Source organism: Equus quagga, chromosome 3 (genome assembly GCF_021613505.1).
Source record: "Equus quagga isolate Etosha38 chromosome 3, UCLA_HA_Equagga_1.0, whole genome shotgun sequence".
Lineage (NCBI taxonomy): Eukaryota > Metazoa > Chordata > Mammalia > Perissodactyla > Equidae > Equus > Equus quagga.
In genome coordinates, this window is record NC_060269.1 from 13,062,525 (window position 1) to 13,080,413 (window position 17,889).

At 39.7% G+C, this 17,889-nt stretch overlaps 1 protein-coding gene across 1 annotated transcript; it reads right to left on the bottom strand.

Moving 5' to 3' along the window:
- Positions 1–3,168: 3,168 nt before the first annotated feature.
- On the bottom strand, positions 3,169–10,627 carry MAD2L1 (mitotic arrest deficient 2 like 1). Its single transcript, XM_046655545.1, has 5 exons — positions 10,442–10,627; positions 9,361–9,507; positions 6,695–6,815; positions 5,578–5,681; positions 3,169–4,868 (listed from the first exon to the last, which is right to left on the bottom strand). The coding sequence occupies exons 1-5, from the start codon at positions 10,512–10,514 to the stop codon at positions 4,696–4,698; spliced, it is 618 nt and encodes a 205-aa protein (XP_046511501.1). The 5' UTR covers positions 10,515–10,627; the 3' UTR covers positions 3,169–4,695.
- Positions 10,628–17,889: the final 7,262 nt, after the last annotated feature.

Genomic DNA, 17,889 nt, shown 5'->3' on the forward strand with positions numbered 1-17,889 from the left:
TAGGGAGTCAGAAGAGCTTCCTGGGCTGTGGACCCAAGAGGCTTAAACTTTAAAAAACGCCACGTAATTGGCATGCCCCTTGACCCCACAATTCTACTTGTGCGCTAAAGCATGAGAATTAAATAAAATAATTCATGCAAAGTACCTAGCAAATAACAGATACTGTATTTTTTCATCCTGATGTCTTTATATTTTTTGAGCCAGAAATCCTAATGTTAACTTCCAATAAGAAAAGCTGAATATTATAGTCTTTAGAGACAAAGAAATTCACCTTAATTTGAATATTACAGCATTAGTGACATCTGGTGGAAAACATAGGTATTAGAATGTGGCATTATTACAGCTGTTCTGATCTTTCCTGTACAGTCAGTCCGGCACCACATGTTTTGGTCAATGGTAGATGGCGTATGGCAGTGTTCCCATAAGATAGCAACATACAGCCGAGGTGTGTATAGACTATTATCATCTGGGCTTGCGTAAGTACAGTCCATGCTGTTTGCACAACGGCGAGAACACCTAATGGCATATTTCTCAGAACAATTCCCCGTCATTAAGCGACACATGGCTGTATAACAAAATTAAGATAAATTTTGCAGACTAAGCAACTAAATGAAAACAGAAAGTAAAGGAAAAACATATAATGTCTATGTGGATACCTACATTATACTAATAATTTTTGAGTCTATATTCTAAAATATATATGAGGGTTATGAAACTAAGAAACTTGAATGCATTCTAATCATAAAAACATTTATTCAGCATACATGCTTACAGAGCGATTAAAAATAGAGGTATAGGGCCTTTATGTTATTCTGAGTCTCTTTTTATGCATCATATGCCAAAGAACCTCCCTTCTCATGTTTTCAGATCAAAATTCACTGTCGGGTATCCTGAGGAGTACCTCAGAAGAACAGCCAGTTGTTTCAGAGAATATGGGATTGAGGTAAAATAGAGAAAGATCCAACTTGACATCCTATGGATGGAGACAACAAGTGAGTGTTTTAAATGTGAGCCTTAAATATCACAAAATCAAACATTCTGAGCTAGAGAGGGGTTTGAACACTTGTCACCAGAAGAGCAAACTGATCTATTACAGGGTGGGCAAACTACAACTGACGGGCCAGATGAAGCCCACCTATGTGTTACTGGAACGCAGCCATGCTCATTCGCTTACCTATTGTCTAAGGCTGCTTTCAAGCTACAATGACCGACTTGACTAGGCGCAAGAGGCCATAAGCCTGCAAAATCTAAACTATTATCCACCTTTTACAGAGCAAGTTTATCAACCTCTGGTCAATTAGATCACTTTCATCAGATTTTCACACATCCCTCCACCCATCTCCATTGGAGGAGTGTAATTTCCTGCCCCCTTGAAGTTTGACTTAGCCATGACTTGCTGTGGCCAATGAAATGTGGGAAAAGTGTCAGTGTTAAGAGTTCTGAAGCTCAGCCTTAGGAGTTCTGACTAGCTACTGCCCCTTCCATGGTAGAATGAGACATGTGAGCTGCAGACTTGCAGCGGAAAAGGCTTCTTGTTGATATTCTATAGTTGTTTGCTATGCAGCATAAGCCAACTCATATATGAGACTGTTATACCTCAGTGTAAACTTTCCCACGAAGGCTTGACGGTTCCGATTGAGGACTCTGGGAGAATGATCCTGAAGACCAAATGTGCTTCAATCCCTGCTGGGGCTCTATTTCAGACCTTGATGGGCTCGACTGGAACATGTTTTCATTCCTCTGCCTATGGTAAGCAAAACCGAGTCAAAGTCCAGGCCAGTCTAGAGGCCCACGATTCTCTTAGAATGTTGGCTTCTCTGTGTTTAACATGGAGTGGAAGTCAGTCGCAATTCTTTCAACTGTCAGTTTAAATATCTGCCTGCTAAGTTGAGCCTCAAAGTGTAGGAGGGTGGGACAAGTCCAGTTGGAGACACAGGCCAAAGCTTTTCCAATCTAGCTTTACCAATAAAGCTTAGCTCGGCTCCTACTCAACTTGGATATGTATATTTAATTGATACATGATCTGTAAGGGATGATAAAGGATCATAACTAGCTCTCAGAAACCTCACAAGAGTAAATATAAACATGCAGACAACGTAAAAATCTAATTTAACTCTGTTAACAATGTTGGCTGAGATGAAGTGCTCAAAATACTTAAAATGTGATTTCACGGAATTCTTAGTCTTACATCTCAGATTGTTAAAACACAAACAAAGCTTTTCATTGTCGCTTTTCTTGAAACTATCAGTCATTGGGATAGATGACCAGGGAACATCAGTGGTCTATTTATAAAGTTATGCAGAATTCAGAAATTTGTCACTGAGAACTGTGAAGCTGCACTGGTTCTCCAGTTTTCAGCCTTTCCTTCGGTGCCCTATGCGGCTAATAGTCTTCCAGTGAATTTTTCCAAAGCCAGTTTTTGCTGTTTTCAGATAAACAAGAGCCTAGCTGATGCAGATCTGGTTCTATAGAGAAACTTGTAGGCCACAGATTGTATGGAAGAAGCTCCTATTATTGAGACTAACATTCAAATCCAGAGCATTAATTCCTGGACATAACTCTTAAGAAGTCAGTAGCATAATAAATCACAAATAGAAGTAGTAATATTAGGATCACTTAATTTGACAAATAAAGGCATAGATGACAGAAATTTAAGTGGTGTTAGTAGTATATTAGAATGTTGCTACTGGTGAGCTTTTTTGATGAGGAATCGCATTTTATTATTCCCGTTGTTTAGCAAAGAGGCATTCAATGTTTCCTGAAGCAGTCACTGCATTCTATAAAGATTTTCAAACACATTTCCTAAAATGGGACCACATTTTTCAACTCTCTCCATATTTTTACTAAAGTTCTATTTCTGTTTTCCTTCTCAACCTATATTTCAAATGTTAAGAGGTAATGAATAGCGTGAGAATTCAAATGTTTTCATCTTAATAGTGTCCACTTGTAATATACCTCATGTTGTTTGGAAACCTGACTCTTGACTATACCTAATTCAACATCATTTCCATTTCTGCAAAGCTACTTCTCTTATCCTGGGAAAAAAGGCCTGTGGGTGGAGCTCAACTAGACAGCGCCAACAACTCTCTAGGAAATGGGCTTTCACAACAGCCTTCGCCATGCGCATCATCAAATATTGGCACCTATTTGTCCAACACTGAGACGAAATGAAAGACATTGTCCTTTATTCTTAACAAGCACACAATTGGATCAAAGAGATAAGATTATCCAGGAGAAATAACAAAGACAAATACATATGGAAATGAACCTGTTTGAACATTTCATGGTCCTTTACCATATATTCTCCTCTCCTTTCTACAAATCCTCCAAAAAACGAAACAAAGGCCAGGACTTTGTTCCATTCATTCTGGCAGTTGGCACAGTATTCTGCACATTAATAGATGCTCAATATGTAATTTTTGAATGAATGGATACGGATTATATGTATTTACTTAATAGTGAACGTTAAGTGAATTAATATATATAAAGAGCTTAGAACAGTGCCTGATACTAAGCAGTTAATAAATTGAACTATTACAAAATGAGCTAAGATTTAGAATAGAGATGAGAAAAGACTTTTTAGAAGTTTGTCTTAAACCGACCTCAGAAAAATAGGTGGGAACTGGCTAGAAATAACATTACTGATGAGAACATGAATGAAGGCAGAGGAATAAACATAGTGCTTAAGTATATAAGGAAAATTAGGCTGACAGTAAGGCTGTGTGTAGAAAGGCGCTCCAATTCAACAGGTGCTAAACTGAATTAATTCCAAATGACATTTACTGTTTTACAAACAAAGAGGCTTATTTTAAATCTACTGTTATGAGATGTAGTATAATCAAAGTACGCTGAAGTACAATCAAAGCTTGTCCATTAAGCTGAAAGTACGCCAAGATTTAACTTTGCATCCTTTGGCTCTACAACCGCGTGGGCATGCAAAATCATCTGCCATACAGAACCCACCCTAACTACCATTTAACTGTATTAACACCACATCAATAGAAAAATATTTCAAGACAAATTTAAAACATACACATTTAACTTTATTTCACCGTCATTTAAAGCTTGATTTTATAAAACATAAAGACATTTTTAAGAGTTCTGTATCACAGGAATTTAACCAATAGAGATATCCATAAATTCTTGGGTTCAAGTTATATAAATTAAAATCAAATAATTGGAAATTTTTTTAATATGGAAACTATACAAATGAAATAAATGGCAAAAGGACCTAATAGGAGCAATATTTCATTATCTATGGATAATAACAGTTACTTTCAGGATCTAAACAAAGCTTCTGAATACTCAGACTTCTTTTGCTGTATTTTATTTTTAAATTCTCCCTCCCCATATTCTGAGTCAAGTTACTTGACCAAAAAGTCTGGTTGAGGAAGGCATTTAGCTTTATAGCAAAAGTGTTTCCATCTACAGTTACCAGTTTCAAAGGAATTGACATTACAATGCTGATGTAATCTCCTGCTTCCCCTCTGAACAGCATGCAATAAATAATGCCAACCCAATGGAAAGTCAAACAGGTATCAAAAAAATGGAACAACTATGCATAGCTCAGTAAAGTATGTCAAGTTTTCCCCATCTAGAAATTAACCAATGAAATAAAACATATCAACTATAGTTGACTTGTCTTCAGGAAAACCACATTTGAGAATTACAAGTACATTATTGTCCTGACCTCATTCAGTCATTGACAGGAATTTTGTAGGCCACCATGCTATTTACTTTGTGGATTGTAGTAGTAAATGAACGAAGCCGGACTTCCTCAGAGTTGGTAATGAACTGTGGTCCTGACTCCTCCCATTTCTCAGGTACAACCAAATCTTTGTCTGTATAAATCAGTAGATCAAATGAACCTAAAACGGGGATAAGATCGTTAAAGTACATTACTTTTTCAAAAGTAAAACTGCTCTCCGTGTCTCTCTCACGTTTTCATCCACCTATAGTGTTAGAAAACATAGTTTAGCCTGGTCTCCAATCACTAGTTAATTGTTTTTCCTCAATGGAAATTTATTTTAGTACAGAAAATACTGCACTCCGTCTACAATATTTTATGAAAATTTCAAGGTTTTTTTTCTTTGATGAGAAAACCTTTAAAAATTCGCAAAGTGTGTAATCACATGGGATAAGCATGAATAAGCCGCAGGAAAGCTAACATCTTGGTTCTGCGACTGCTGCGTCCTAGTGCCCAGAACAGTGTCTGACATACAGTAGGTATTCAGGAACCATCTGATGAATGAAGCGGTAACTAAGAGAAGCAAGACACAATCAGAGCCATAGTCTTAATTACAGACATAAAAATGTGTAGAAAATAAAAACAGTGAAAGGAATTACATCAAAAGATTCAAGAGGGAGTACTGTGGAATACTTTCATTCCTTTCCTTTTCAGCATTTCCAAATTTTCTAGAATGCATATAACATTACTTTTGCTTTATAATGCTTTTTTCCTCATTTATATTACGTGATATTGGTAAGAAAAAATTTAATAGAGGGGTAAGTCTTAAAGCAGTAGCTTAGTCTTTTCCCCAACAAATTTAAGCAAACGTGAAGTTATACAGTACTTACAAGAAACTTCCAGCAGTGGCAGGAATGTCACTGTAGCTGTGATCTGTCTGATCACTGAACGGATTTCATCTTGGATAGCTTTCTGAGACTTTTCTCTGGGTGTACTATCAAAGAAACCAAATCAATTAATTCATTTTAAGTTTTAACAAGTTATTTAAAAAACTGGCAAGATTATTTATCTGAGTAAAGCCTTCCAAAATCAAACAAGTAATACATTACAAGAATTTTTTAAAAAATGAGTGTAAGTATATCCTTAGGACCTATACTCTAATAGGCACCATACACATCTTTATTATTTCATCTATCCTTCCAATCATCTTTTGGGGTTGGTCTTAGTATAAGGTCATTCAGTATCACACGATTAGAAAATATGTCAAGTGCTTCAAGTTAGGAAAATGTCAGCACTTCTTAAAAATAACAAAGGGTATCTAAAACATTTAATCGGTATAATCATTTTGTCATTTTTAGTAATGCCTGAGTGTCTAATTCTCTATTGCCTCAAATAAGGTATTAAATTTTAAGTCGAATTATTTTTATAAGCTAAAAATGTCCTAAAATAGACCAAAGGTCTCAGAAGCAAACTGTATTTCATTATGAGAAATGGTTCTGAGTTTACAGGTAAGCAGGCCTAGGCCAATGCTAGACGTTAGCTTATGACGATAGACATTTCCCATCCAGTAGGCCTGGAAACTTCAGAGTTTATGAAGTGTCTTAGGAAGTTTGTGGCATTAAATGAAGAAGAGTAGAGCTGCACCTTAAGCTGGGAGAGTCTAGGATAACCCCTTATGGTTAAAAGTACCTTTAAACAATTCATTAAATGGCCCATCTAGCACATCATGTGTAGTTTTGCATATACCACCATAAATACTGAAGTGTGAAAGTCACCAATTTAGACTAAAGGCAATTATGTTAAAAGTACACTCTCTATACAAATCATTGATATGCTAAAGTGAGCAAAATTCTTTTCCACAAGAGATTGAGGATCAAATTAAACATATCTTAGAAACAAACTATACCTTAATATGACACTAATTCAATATAATCAGAACACATTTAGTAAAGAAAACAAGTTTTGGAAAAAATATATGAAAGTGGAAATAATTTAATTCATACTTACCTGTCATCTTTTGCAGTCTTGTCACACTCAATATCAAACTGCCATCTTTCAAGGACCTCCCCACTTTCAATATTTGAGATGACTACGACCAGCTTCTGAACTGAACACTTGTATAACCAATCTGCAATACACAACAAGGTGTCTTTGTTGGCCCACTGCATTACAAAGCCACTTACTTCTCAGGTCCCACCTCCTATCCTCAGCAAATTCTTACCACTGGTACTTTGGAACTCTTTAAACCTGCACAGAAAAACCGCCCCATCACTAGCTCCTGTTTTCAAATTCTCCGTATTTGTACCAGCTATAGGAGCGGGTGCTGAGCGGAGTACTAACGTGGTACTTTCATCCTGATCCAAGGTAAGAGTGCAGGAGATGGGCATCAACCTCATCACGGCACTGAGACAGGTGAAATGATAATTACATACTCAGAAAGGAAGAGCATCTGACCAGAGAACTGAAAGAAGGCCAATACAGCTGCAGTTAAGAAAGAGAATGAACAAGGAAGTCTGGCAAGATGAATAGGGGCCAGACTATGCAAGGCCACGTGGGCCAAATTAAAGAAATTATACTTCAAAAACCAGGGAAGTCATTACTGTGTTTAAAGCAGGGTGTGATGTAATTAGACTTGTACTTCCAAACCATCAAGTCTGGCTGTGATGCAGAAAGCGGACTGGAGGTAAAGGGGATCTAAGAACACCAGTTAATTAGTAATTCAAGCAAGAGGTAATGAAGGCTTGTTGGAGGATAAACTGGTAGAGATGGAGGAGTAGACACATTCAAGAGATTGATGTTGTTAAGATTTACTGGATTAGCTAGGAGAGTAAGGAAGAGGAATGATTTGGGGATAGCTCCCAAGTTTCTGGCTTCTATCACTAGTTGGATGGTTGATCCACTCACTGTGAGCAAAGAGCAGTGAAATGGAGATGATCCTAAATTTAGCTTCTAAAATGCTGAGTTTGAAGTATCTCTGAGATAGCCACATGAAGATATCAAGAGAGCCACTCGGTATATGAGCTTAGAGTTGGGAAAGACTTGGGTTAGATATAAGTTTGTGAGTCAACTATACAAAGGTTGATAGTGAAGCCAGGAACATGTCCGAGATCATCTAGAGAGAGATTACAGTGAGAAGGCCTGCGATTGCGCCCTGGATTAATCTTGGAAATTGGGATAGTAGATTCAGCAACCAGCAGAGTTTGTTTTTAAAGAGGGTGAAAATAATTTAGTAATACTTAAGGCTTGTGGGCTACCTAGGTCTCTGCTGCATATTCTTTTTAAAACAACTCTTTAAAAATGTGAAAATATTCTTGCTGACCCCGGGCATATATCAACAACTTCTTATCAGTTTAGCTCTGAAAAGGAGATTAGGTGGTAACTTTTTTCTTTTAAAATTGGAGACATGAAACCAATGGGAATAATCCAAATTAAAACAAAGTCAAAAAGACAGGAGAAATAAGGTAAAGTCCCTAAGGAGGCTAGAGGGATGGGATTCAAAACACACTGAACAATCTGCCTCTAAGGAGAGCAATTCCTTCATTTTAACTAAAAAAAAGGGAGACGTTAAATAGGAAGGTCTAGATACATCTGAGGTGAAATGTCATCTGTGTGGTTTCCAAGGTGACAAACCAAAAAACTAGCTTAGGTAAGTCTTGCTTCTCCATCAAACTGAGATGAAGACAGAGCTCTATAGTTGCCTAGAGGTTTCAAGGCCAAAGAGTCTTGAGGACAGCCCTATAAATAACTATGGGTGATTTAGCCCTGAGGTTAATAAAAATACAATGAAGAAATTTTAAAAATGAAGCTACTTGAACGAAACAAAATATATACATGATTCATGAATTTAAAAACAAACAAAAAAAACCTAAAAAAAAAAGATGACCACTGCAGTGTTTTTTGGAACTAGTATTTTGGAAGATCAAATGGGGAGAAGGGAGACACATTCTACAACACAGAAAAATTAGAAGTGAGAATCATTAAGTGCTGAGAAACACAAAAGAGAAACTAATAGGAATTCTAGAAGAAGGAAAAAGGAATAGATGGAGAACACATATTGATCCAACAATCCAGTAACTTCCTGAGCTAAAGGAAAAAAAGGAGTGTTCAGAGAGAAAAAGCTGACTGACTCGCAGGCAGGATATTTAAAAAAGACAAATGGAAATAGGTGAAAAACAAGAAAACTCTACTGGGCTCTATTATTTAGTAGTTCTTTTTTTTTGAAGTTTAGTTCCCAGGTTGAATCCAATTTTATTTTCCCTGATTTTAATAAGGACAACTTTCGACTCCAAGCAGCTACAGAATATGTATCACATTAAAAATGCATAGTGGATTTTCCTCAGATCATGAACACCATCACGATTACGTAAAATTCCAACTTGTTCCATTTGGCCACAGGAATTGCAAAAGTCATTTCATAGGGAGTCCATGGAGACTATTTTGTTAAGCCATATCAGATTCCTAACATCAAAATATTCAGCCCACTCAAAATGTGGTGGCGGAAGGGTGGGATTTCAATTTACATTATTTGCTTCCTCCCAGTGGAGTCACTATATTTGAGATGGTTGTGTGTCTTACACCTCTATGTACGGAGCTGACAAATGACCACCAAGAGGCCAAAAATGTGGATCCTAGAAGGCCTGCAAAACTTAAAACTGCTGCCAACAACTGCATACCTTTTAGTTGATCCACTACATTATTTAGGTATTTTATGAGCTCGGGATCAGTAGTTACAAGCAGGGTGAGTCCATATTTCTGCACTCGAGTAAAGGTTTCAGATGGATATATGCCACGCTGATATAAAATGCTGTTGATGCCAAATGCTGAAAACAAAAAAAAATGTTAAAGTTGTTATCACTTCATACCTCCGGAAAATAAAATATATTTAGTCATAGCTTTGGTTTCATTAACGGTATATCTCCAAATGCCGACACACACGTGTTTGTGCGTGTCTTGCTGAAAGCAGAGTAGGTACAAAATTTCATGAAAATTTATTAAGATCTTGCTTCTAAGTAAAAGAGAGAAAGCAATGCCTGCATTTTGTGGCAATAAAAGAAAAATTACAAACTGCATTAATCTACCACTGCCGAATTTCAGCTCATTGTAATCCAAGTCCAAATTCAGATTCTGTGGTTAGAGGATGTCAAAAGAGGCTCTGGCGTGCGCGTTAGCCACTGACTGACTGGTCCAATGCCCCAGGCAAACCTCTCCCTCTCTTTTTCCTCATTTCTCCTTTCAAGTCCAGCCAGGTTCTAGCAGAAGGTGGGACTGGCCAGGTCCATCACCGCCAACCCGTGAATCACCTACACGGGCGTCGCATTACCCCTAAGTCGCTGGGGGCGGGGGAGGGGGCGGTGGGGGATCTGCACTTTATTTTTTTTTTAAGATTTTATTTTTTCCTTTTTTCTCCCCAAAGCCCCCCCCGGTACATAGTTGTATATTCTTCGTTGTGGGTCCTTCTAGCTGTGGCAGGGGATCTGCACTTTAAAGAACGTCCCAGGGGAAGAGGCCACACCGCGGGGAGGCGGGCCTCCGCAGCTCCCAGGCCTCCGCCGCCGCCATTAGCAATGCGCCCAGTGGAGACGCCTGCACCCGCCTCTTCCCAGCCTCCCCCCGCCGGACACGCGGCCGGGACACGGGGCGCTTGAACTCGAGGCAGCCCCTGTCCCCCGGCTTCCCCGCCTCGGAGCCGAGCAGCAGGCCGACCGGACGGCCTGGGTTCAGGCCTCCCCGCCCCCGGCCTCCGCGAGGACTTACAGAAGAACTCGGCTACGATTTCGGCGCTCCCGCGCAGGGTGATGCCCTGCTCCCGGGCGAGCTGCAACGCCATGGCAGGCCGCAGACGGAGGCGCGCGCCCACCCGGCGGAAAGCTGCAGCAGGGGCGCCCGCAGCAGTTGCCCGCCACTCGTTTCAAAAGTAACGACGCAGCACGCCGTCGGGCCCTCCGCGCAGGCGCGACCAGCCGCTAAGCCCCGCCCCACGCGGCCGGGCCTTGCGAGTCCTCTCCGCCCTCGCCAGAGCCCGCTGGGCGCGCAGGCGCAGTGGGTAAGCGTGGGCGCGCCGTTAGGCTTGTCCTGCTCTGGTGGGTGGTTGTCGGGTGCTTCTTGTTGTGATCAACTAGATAGAGTCGAGGGGGAAAGATGGCAGATCTGGTTTTATTGGCAGCTCCCTAGTCCTGCAGTCTGAGCGACCAAGGAGCACAATTTCTGAGTTGCGAAGATTTTCAGAATGATATGAACTGTCCCCTGGCAGCGTGTTGCGTGGCCCCGGTGATCCCTAGCGGACGGTCGAAACTTTGGCTGGATCCTTCAGGGGTTCGTTAAGCAGCGGCGTGCAGCTGAGCCACGACTTTAGAGGGCTTGATGCTGTGGGAGCGCGGCCTTTCCTGAGAAACTGGGTTAGGAGTTAAAGGGCCAAACCGCATTCGTTTTTCTCCCTTGTCTACCTCCATCCTGGGCTTTGCTTACCTGCACCCCAAGCCCCCTGCAGGGCCGATTTGGGGCGGCTGGCGGTCCAGCTTGCTCTCTGTCCACCCCGCCCATCCGTGGGTAGCTGGTCAGGAGTAAGGTCACCCCACCAAAAAGGCCCATCGACACTAAACTTTTCAGTGAATTTTGACTCACAAATTCCATAACTTTTCATGTTAGAATGAGACGTATCAAAGAGATAGTGCACAATTAATATTCATGCCAGTTGTGAAATAATTTTATCCTTAAAGCAGCTAGATAAATTATTTGTAAAATGAAGTCTGGAAATCTTTACCAGACGTACTGTGTTATTTAATTATATGAGAAATGCCTGAGTGTATTAGTTTTCTATTGCTGCATAACAAATTGCCACAAATTAGTGGTTTAGACAACACCGTTTGTTTTCCCAGGAGTCTGGGCATGGCCTAGCTGAGTGCTCTGGTCAGAGTCTCACAAGGTTGAAATAAAGGCATCTGCAAGTGGCGTCTCATCCGAGATCTGGCGTCCTCTTCAAAGCCCCTTGGTGGTTGGCAGGATTAACGTCCTTGTGGTTCTTGGATTGAGGTCCTGTTTGTCTCGCTAGCTGTTGGCCAGGGGCTGGTTTGTGCCTTTGCCAGGTGGCCCTTGCATAGGCCTTCTCACGCTTCTAGTCTCTCTGACCTCAGCGAGGTCTCTTTGAAGGACTCACTGGATTAGGTCAGTCGCAGTGAGATGTTTTCTGCCTGAACCTAATCCCAGGAAGTGATATCCCCTTGTGTTCACGGGCTCTGGCGACACTCAAGGGAAAGGAATTGTGTAGGATGTGCTTGCTCCCTAGATACTGTGAATTTTGGAGGCCATCTTAGAATTCTGCCTATCACAGTGTCATATATCAGATTTTGTTCAGTTTGAAGATTTAAACATAGGTTTAATAGGTAATAACCTGACTTGACCCAAGAAGATATTTTCCTTACATCCTTTAGCCTCTGTGGTACTTGTGTGTGTCCGTGTGTTTAAATCACCATCTTTTCGCTCCTTCTGCTGTTAACTTGGGTTACAGCATCATGCTAGTCAAGCATGATGCCACCTTGATCTATGTAAAAGTTGTCTCTCTTTCCAAGCGACTTCATGTTAATAGTCAGCAATTCAGGAAAGACTTCCTTGGGTTTGAAGTAATATTGTTTGTAAGTTACCCAAAGATGCAAATAGTTGTTAGTATAATTTTGGAGAATCTGGATTTAAAAGCCTAGCAAAATATATTTTTGCATGTATAGAGGAAGTGTTTATTAAATACTTCCTTTGTGCTCTATGAGGAGATAGAAATAATTAAGGCTTAGAAGGTGTGGTCTGTGCTTTTTGAGGAGTTTGTAATCTAGTTTTGTTTAAATATGCAGACTTGAGGGAAAAAAAGAAAAATTGAAGGCTCACAAATTTGACTCATCTGCCTTGTGCCTCCCTCGGCAGCCCCCTTTCCAATTACTTTCCTAATCTGCCTGCTCCTTTAGTAACTCTCCCAGCGCATGGTTTTTCATAATGTGCTTTCCTCTGCCTAGAAAGTCATTTTATCTGTTCAAATTTCGAATTATGTTTATATTCTTTTTTTAACTTAAATGTTACTACATTAAAAAAGTTTTTCTTTGACCCTCTCAGACTCTAAGATCTTGCTCTTATGCATTTTCATAGCATCTTATAGCATGTTTCAGGGCATTGCTTTCATTACTACAGTGAAAAGAATTACATGGTTAGGATTCTATAATGATTTGTGAATTATCTTCCCTGTTTTGGGGGAGGATTCATGATGATGGTTAGTGGTTGGTGCTCCACAAATATCTGTTGAATGAATGAGCGTTTGAATAGTCGCCTAGGAAAATATCACAGAAGAACCTAGACCATTTTCCAAATTGGGCAGCAGTTCAGATGGATGAGGTGAGGCCACCTTGAGGAAGCTCTCAATACCCGTCTGAGTGTGTTGAACTGGAGGTACCAGAGATTTCTAGGTTCTTAGGATCGAAATAATTAAAGGGACGTTTTTTTCAAGTGTAATTTCGGTAATGCTTGTAGAATGGATTGTCTACAGAGCAGTCTAGAGTGGTAGTCCTCAACCTGAGAATGTGAAAGAATCACTTGGGTATTTTGCTAAGAATATGTTTTCCTGCTTCTGTTCCCCCTTCCCCAAGTCTGATTCAGTCCAGTACCACAGCTGCTAGCCACGGGTGGCTGCTTCAGCGTTTGAAATGTGCTGGTCCCAACTGAGATATGCTACAATTATGAAATACCAGATTTCAGAGACTCAGTATAAAAAAAAAAGAATGTAAAATATCACATTGATATCTTTTTAAATTAATTATATATTGAAATGATATTTTACAGGCATTGGATTAAATGAAGTATATTATTAAAGTAATTTTGCTTGTTTCTTTTTAGTTTTTAATCTGACTACAAGAACATTTAAAATTACTTATGTGACTTGTGTTATGTTTCTATTGGACAGAGCTGGTCTACTTTAAGGGGTCTAGGAGATGACATGTTTAAACCAGCATCCTAAATGATTCTGATGCAAGTTCTTAAATCACTCTTTGAAAAGCAGTAGGCTATGATGGATATTTTAGCAATGCAGGCCTTGGTTGAGATCCTGGACTTGATGAATGCAAGAGAGTTTGAATAAGAAGGTACATATCAGAGCAAGACATTTTGAAACAAGAATTGAGGTGATGACTTACTTGGAGGAAGAATGAAATGGTGGTACAGATAAATATGAGATGGCAAGCTTACAATACAGGATAGTGTTGGTCAAATCTACGAGATGTTGGGAAGAGCAGCCCAAACTCTGAGCTTGTTCTGTTTTTTATGTATTATGATAACACTTAAGATGCTACGGAGAGGTTCAAGATGACAGTGTAGGAAGACCTTAAACTCCCCTCCTACTACAGACACAACAAATTCACAGCTACATATGGAGTAATTTTTCTCTGAAAAGGACCTGAGAACTGGATGAACAGCACCTCTGCAACAAAGATAAAAGAGATGCATCAAGAAGGGTAGGAGAGGCAGAGACTTGGTCTCCCCCTGGACCCCACCCCAGTGTGATGTCCCACAGTCAGGAAGAGATCCCCAAATATGGAACTTTCCCTTAGGAGTGAAGGGGCTGTGCCACACATCAAGCACCCTGACTGTTGGGTCTGGCACCAGAAAGACAAACCTCCAAGATGTCTGGTTTTGAAAATCAACAGGAATTAAGTCCAGGGGAAATGCAGAACTGTAGGAAATGGAGAATCTGCTCTTAAAGGGCTTGTAGAAATCCATTTGCCCTGAGATCCAGCACGTTTGAAAAGTGCCTAGTGCATAAGTGAGGGAGACCCACTTACTAATCCTAATGCGGCCGATGGAGAGGCAGGCACTCTCTCAGTGAATCTCTCTGGGGACAGAAACAATGGTTGGATGCCATTTTTGCAATCTCATTCTAACGTGGTCATGACAGAACTAGTGGGTACCACTTTTGGTGTCCTCCCTTAAACCTGCTAACACCAGTGGGCATACTTTGCACCTTGCCCACTCCACACAGCAGCTGTGCCACAACAGGACAGGTGAGCACCCTGCACCCTGCCCTCCCTGTGCAGCAGCCACACTGTCTGAGCCAAGCAAGTACTAAACCCCACCCACCCCATGCAGCAACTACATTGCAACCGAGCCAGACAAGCATACCACGCCTCTATCTCCCTGTATAGCACCTGCGCTGTAACCAGGCCGGGTGAGAACCCCATGCACAGCCCACCCCATGCAGCAGCAGAGCTACAACTGGGCTGCATGAACGCCCTGAGCCCTGCTGACCCTGTGCTGCAGCCACACCACAACTGCACTGGGCAAACATGTCACCACAGCTGGCAGGGGCAAGCAGTCCATGTGAAGGATGCCCCTTGAGCACCTGGTCTGGAGACCAGGGGAGATTGCACTTCTGGGCCCCGTGGATCATCATCACCACTGCAGAAATTCACAAGATCACCCCTTCAAGACTGAGAGAGGTAGCTGTTTCCTATAATAGATGCAGACAAACACAGAGAGTCAGGCAAAATTTAGAGACTGAGAAATATGTTCCAAATCAAAGAGCAAGGCAAATTCCCAGAAAAAGACCTTAAGGAAATGAAGATAAGCAACCTACCTGATAAGAATTCAAAATAATGGTCATAAAGGTTGTCACTGACCTCAGGAGAAGAATGGATGAACACAGTGAGAACTTCAACAAAGAGAGAAAATATAAGAAAGTATCAATCAAAAGTTAAAATTGAACTGAAAAATGTACGAGGGGTTTAATAGCAGAATGGATGAAGTAGAAGCGTGAATTCGTGAGCTGGAAGACAAAGCAATGAATCTCACCCAAACACCGCAGCAAAATGAAAAAAAAAATTTTTCACAGGAGGGTACTTTAAGGGACCTCTGGGAAAGCATCAAGCAGAATAACATTCACATTATAGGGGTCCCAGAAAGAGGAGAGAGAGAGAGAAAGGATCAGAAAAAGTATTTGAAGAAATAATGGCTAAAAACATCCCTAATATGAGACAGGAAACAATCATCCAGATCCAGGAAGTCCAGAGAGTTCCAAGTAAGATGAAGTCAAAAAGAACCACACCAAGACACATTGTAATCAAAAAGGTAAAATTAATGATAAAGAGAGAATCTTAAGAGCAGTTGGAGAAAAACAATTTATCATGTACAAGGGAAACTTCATAAGGCTATAAACGGATTTTTCAGCAGGAACTTTACAGACCAGAAGGAAGTGGCATGACATATTCAAAGTGCTGAAATGAAAAAATTTCCAAGCAAGAATTCTCTACCCAGCAAGGTTATCATTCAGAATTAAAGGAGAGATTAGGAGTTTCCCAAATAAGCAAAAGCTAAAGGTGTTCGTCGACACTAAAGCAGTCTTACAAGAAATGTTAAAGGGACTTCCCTAGGCTGAAAAGAAAAGACACTAATTAATAAGAAGAAAACATATGAAAGTAATAATCTCACTGGAAAAGGTAAGTTTTTAGTAAGGGTAGTGGATCAAGCACTTTTAAAGCAAGTATGAAAGTCAAAAGATAAAAGTAGTACAATTAACTAAAATTACAATAATTAGTTAATGGGTGCATAAAATAAAAAGATGTAAAATGTGCCATCAAAAATATAAAATGTAGAGGGGGGAGTAAAAATGTTAAGCTTTGGAATGTGTTCAAATTTAAGTTGCTATCAACTTAAAGGAGACTGTTATATACATAGGTTGCTGTATGTGCACCTCATGGTAACTGGAAAGAAAAAGCTTACAGTAAATACACTAAAGAAAATGAGAAAGGAATCTAAACATAACACCAAGGCACACCATCAAACCACAAAGGAAGAGAGAAAGAGAAGAAGAAAGGAACAGAGAGAACTACAAAAACAGCCAGAAAACAATTCACAAAATTGCAATAAGTACATACCTATCAATAATTACTTTAAATGTAAGTGGAGTAGCTTCACCAATCAAAAGACACAGAGTGGCTGAATGGATTAAAAAAATAAGACCCATCTATATACTGCCTACAAGAGGCTCACTTTAAAAGTAAGGACACACACAGACTGCATGTGAAGGGATGGATATTCCATGCAAATGGAAATGAAAAGAAAGCTGGTGTAGCTATATTCATATCAGACCAAAATAGACTTTAAAACAAAGACCGTGATAAAAGACAAAGAAAGGCACTGCATAATGATGAAGGGGTCAATCTAGTCAGAAGATATAACATTTATAAATATGTATATACACCTAACGTAAGAGCACCAAAATGTATAAAACAAATATTAACAGATCTAAAGGGAGAAGTGGACAGCAATACAATAATCATTGGAGACTTTAATACCTACTTATAGCAAGGGATAGGTCATCCCAATAGAAAAATCAATAAGGAAATATTGGCCTTAAATGACTCATTAAACCAGATGGACTTAATAGATATATATAGACTATTCCACCTCAAAACAGCAGAAGATACATTCTTTTCAAGTGCACATGGAACATTCTCCAGGATAGACCACCTTAGGCCACAAAACAAGTCTCAATAGATTTAAAAAGATTGAAATCGTATCAAGCGTCTTTTCTGACCACAATGGTGTGAAACTAGAGATCAAGTACAAGAAGAAAACTGGGAAAAAACCAAACGTGGAGACAAAACAACATGCTATTAAGTAACCAATAGGTGAACAAAGAAATCAAAGAGGAAATAAAAAAATGCCTTGAAACAAATGAAAATGGGTATACAATGTTCTAAAGTCTATAGGACACAGTGAAAGCAGTTTTAAGAGGGAAGTTTATAGTGATATAGGACTACCTTAAGAAACAAGAAAAATTTCAAATAAGCAGTCTAACTTTACACCTAAAGAAACTAGAAAAAGAAGAACAAACAAAACCCAAAGTTAGTAGAAGGAAGTAAATAATAAAGAATGGAAATAAATGGAATAGAGACTTTAAAAAAATAGAAAATATCTATGAAACTAAGAGCTGGTTCTTTGAAAAGCTAAAGAAATATATATATAAACCTTTAGCCAGGCTCATTAAGAAAAAAAGAGTGAGAGCCCAAATAAATAAAATCGAAAATGAAAGAGGATGTTGCAGCTGATACCACAGAAATACAAAGGATCTTAGGAGACTACTATGAACAATGATGTGCCAACAAATTGGAGAACCTGGGAGAAATGAGTAAATTTCTAGAAACATACAGTCTTCCAAGACTGAATCATGAAGTGAT